The sequence below is a fragment of the Apodemus sylvaticus genome, chromosome 4, assembly GCF_947179515.1.
Source record: "Apodemus sylvaticus chromosome 4, mApoSyl1.1, whole genome shotgun sequence".
In the NCBI taxonomy this organism is placed as follows: domain Eukaryota; kingdom Metazoa; phylum Chordata; class Mammalia; order Rodentia; family Muridae; genus Apodemus; species Apodemus sylvaticus.
Window position 1 is genome coordinate 69,343,580 of NC_067475.1, and position 3,867 is coordinate 69,347,446.

General features: G+C 55.8%; 1 protein-coding gene across 1 annotated transcript; it reads right to left on the reverse strand.

Annotated features, from left to right (window-relative positions):
* Window positions 1–502: 502 nt before the first annotated feature.
* Window positions 503–2,294, reverse strand: Lingo4 (leucine rich repeat and Ig domain containing 4). The gene has a single exon (XM_052178590.1). The coding sequence runs from the start codon at window positions 2,282–2,284 to the stop codon at window positions 503–505; it is 1,782 nt and encodes a 593-aa protein (XP_052034550.1). The 5' UTR covers window positions 2,285–2,294.
* Between the last annotated feature and the right edge of the window lie 1,573 nt (window positions 2,295–3,867).

Below are 3,867 nucleotides of genomic sequence, written 5' to 3' on the forward strand. Positions count from 1 at the left end.
AAAGAATGGGAGACTGCCTTCCTGCCTGCCTGCTGCCTGCCTGCTGCCTGCCTGCTGCCTGCCTGCTGCCTGCCTGCTGCCTGCCTGCCTGCCTGCCTGCTGCCTGCCTGCCTGCCTTACAGCAGACTCGAAGGAGCTCGAGGTGCTTCCCAGCTCCACTTCTGAAATACTCTCATGCCTGTGCTTGGCTATCAGAGGATGTACATGCATGGAGAGCAGACTAGAGGAGCCTTGTGAGTTTTCCTGCCTTGTGAGCGGGTGTCTGGGGTCGGGGGATGTGCTGGCCAGGTCTGTTATCTGCAGTTCCCGGGGCGGGGGTTGGGGGACCCTCAGAGAAGATGCAGCAATGCCATGCTCGGACTGGAGCAGCAATCACAATGCCGGCGACGACAGGTGTGGGAGGCTGTGCTGTTTGGCTGAAGCTGTGGTTGGAGACCCTAGTACTACCTCTCCCTTTGACTTCTGAGGTAAACTTGGGTGGTCTTCGGCGTGGATGGAAAAGTCAGAATAACTTGGCAGTGACCCTATTACCCCCAGAGTTTTTGTCCCCCGAGGGCCGAGGTGCCACAAAATCAAAAGTCATGTGGTGCTTGACCCGGCCCTTGCCCTTACTCCAAAGAGCAATCAGACCAAAGCATAGGGTCACTGAGGTGAGGAAGGGGAGGAAACCCACTGCTAGCACCATAGCCACCCCCCTGCTGTCCAGAAAGAAAGGCCCTGGGATCCCTGGAATAGTGATGTTGGGGTCAGACAGAGTGCCATTTGGTGGCTCAACTTGGATAACTTCCAGCCAGGTCCTCAGAGAGTCATTCCCGGCGACATTACTGACTACACAGACATAGGGCCCTCTGTCCCGCAGCTGCACCGAGCGGATCTCCAGTGTACCATCCTCTAGTACCCTTACTCTTCCAGCCCTTCCTAGCCAAGCTCCCTGAGGTCTCATCCAGGAAACAGTGGGGGCTGGGTCTCCATCTCCAGAGCAGGAGAAAACAGCATGCCCGCCCTCCTCTGCAATGACCCATCGAGGCCCGGACTTTCTGATCAGGGCTGGTTTGCAAGTGAAGTGGCCTGGAGGCAGAATGTCTGAAAATTCCCTTAGGTTCTTCCCTTGGACGTGCTGGGGGCCAGCACAAGCAGGGGGGGAGGTGCCAAAGTCCAGGCGGCGGCGGAGGCGGAGCAGCCAGAGGAGGCGGCAATCACAGGTTAGGGGGTTACCAGACAGCCTCAAGGTGACCAGTTTGTCTGGAGAAGGGAAGGCTGTTTCCTCTAAAGTCTGAAGAGCATTGTCTGCTACATCCAGCAAGTGGAAGGCGGTCAGGCCGTGGAAGGCATGGGCAGCAATGGAGGTGAGGCAGGCCCCTGACAGCCTGAGCTCCTGGAGCCGTACCAGGGGGCTGAGCTTCCGGGCTGGGATGGCTGAGATAGGATTCTGAGATAGATCCAAGATTCGGAGGAAGCTCAAGTGGTGTAGTGCTTGGAAGGGTACTGAGCTCAGATTGCAGCGGGTGATAGCCAGGCTGCTCAGATTGAGGCCAACCAGGCTCCCTGGGTCCAGGGCTTCCAGAGATGGCCAGTGGTGGATCTCCAGCTCCTTTAGCTGCCCTAGCCCTCGAAGTGCCCCTGCCGGCAGCCTCTCTATATCCAGTTCTCGAAGCCTAAGAGCTACTAGTGCTGGGAGCTGGGCAAGGGCTAGGCCAGGTACTGTGCTGAGGTTGCAACGTTCCAGAGTGATGCTACTTAGCTTATCCAGCCCTGAAAAAGCTCCCGGAGCCACAAACACCAGGTGATTGTCTCCAACCTCCAGCTGCTGGAGGCTGCCTAGCTCACTAAAGGCTCCATCTAGAAAGAGGACAATCTGATTGAGGCGGAGGTCCAGCAGAGTGAGGGCAGACAGGCCTGAGAATACGCCAGGACCCACAATTCTCAGCCGATTGCCCTGCAGCCTCAGGGTGAGTAGGCTTTGTAGGCCATGGAAAGCCCCAGGCTCAAGGCTGGAGAGCTGGTTGTAGCTGAGGTCCAGTTCTTGGAGCTGGCCCAGTCGGGAGAGCATGCCACGTTGAAGCCCCCACAGGCGGTTCCCACTCAAATCCAGGAGCTCTGTGTCCAGCGGAAGCCCTCCAGGGATAGTGTCCAGTCGCCTATGGGCACAGAGTACTGCCCGGGTCTGGGAGGTGCAGTCGCACACAGTGGGGCAGCTACTGATGCTCCCCCCAGGCAGGAGGAGCAGGAAAAGGAGCGGGGACCATGGGAGCCAGACTTGCTTTGGAGCAGTGGCTGCGTCCATCCCCCGAGGCCTGGAATAGATGATGACACGGTCTTTTTTTGAAAAGTGGCTTCAGATGGTGGTGGCCCTGCACTGTACCAAACCTTCTTAAGGAGGAGGAAAGGTGGGTCTTGCCAGTAAATGTGGCACGGAACCAGGGAAACTTGATGTACCTTAATGGGGAAATCTCTCCGTTGCAGCCATTGAAAACTGGCCAAGTACTTCCTGTGCATGCTCCCTAGTCAAGCTGATTTCTGTGGTAGAAAGTTTAAGGGACTGAGTAGTGGGGAAAGAACCCTGCATCTCCCTGTAAGGAGCTTTCCCCTGTATCTCTAAGACCAGGAATTCCTCAGGACCCTGACATCTCCCTGACATCTGCTTTCTGCAAGTTCTGCTCTGTTGCTCTCACCCCATTCTTACTCTTCCATATGTTGTGCCTACAACTTTACCCAAGGTTTATGGAGATCCTATCCAGGCTTGAGAGAGTTTCTGACCCTGTGTTGACTGGGAAATGATCCTCACTTTGACCAAATCATCAGAAACCAGGCAACATGCAAGCCTCAGCTCTGTTCCAGTCTCTGCCCTCTTTCTGCCTGGCCCAAGGCCCAGACTAGGCACTTTGGTGTCCCCAGAATGTTTGTGTGGATGACAAGCCTGGCTGTATATTACTCATGGAACAGTGCAGGAGCACTGGGTGGTGAGATTGGGAATCCTCTACCAGAGCCCCAAGGACAGCACCTCTTCCCTTATAGATGGGGTACTCAAATATTTCATGGGTCCCCAGCCTTGAGCTTCTCTTACAACCTTCCTTAATGGTGTTTTTACTCTAGTTAGCATGTGCTTTTGAGGGAGAGATTCCATCCCTTTCTACCTGCGCTGCCTGAGAAGACACAAGAAGTGACTTGTGAGCCAAGGAGGCATGGATAAAGAGGGGAGAAAGCACACACCCTGATGCCGTGCTGGGAGGAAGGGAGACACTGGGTAACCCCGTGGACGCCTGGACACAAGCACAACACCCATCAGTACAAAGTGAGCACCAGAAGCCTTGGCAGCACCAGGAGATGCTGACCATGATAACCAGTGGAAGCTGGACCAGGTGCTAGAGCTGGAGGCATCTTCAGGCTTGAGTGCCTCAGTTTACCTTGCTAATGCAACGGGGACCACAGGAGAGGGGCAGAAGGTTAGGAGCAGGAGCAAGCTGGCACCCCTGGGGGTGGCCTGCTGTGTTTTCCAGGCTGCAGGTCCTGTACCACTGGAATTTGAGGCTTCAAGTTTTCTGGGCCCTGTGGAGTCAGCTTTCTGCTGCATGTCCTATTTTCTCCTGTGTGGACTCCGGGAGGAGCTGCACTTCCCCTTCGTTCCTCCACTCCAGGAGAATCACCTCTCCTCCAGCCACTTCAGAGAACTAAAGCAGAGCCCAAGTTCAGTCCTCTGTGTGGACACAGAGGAAAGAGCAGAAAGGATGCAGGAAACTGTCGTGGGGCCACTTGGGGTGGGGAAAGAGTGGCAAGGGGCAGCCGTTGCTGTCCCCCCTCCTACCCCTCCAGAGCCTAATGGGCATCTGTGTGGTACGAAGACTTCCCAGCCTCTCCTCTCCTGTCCAC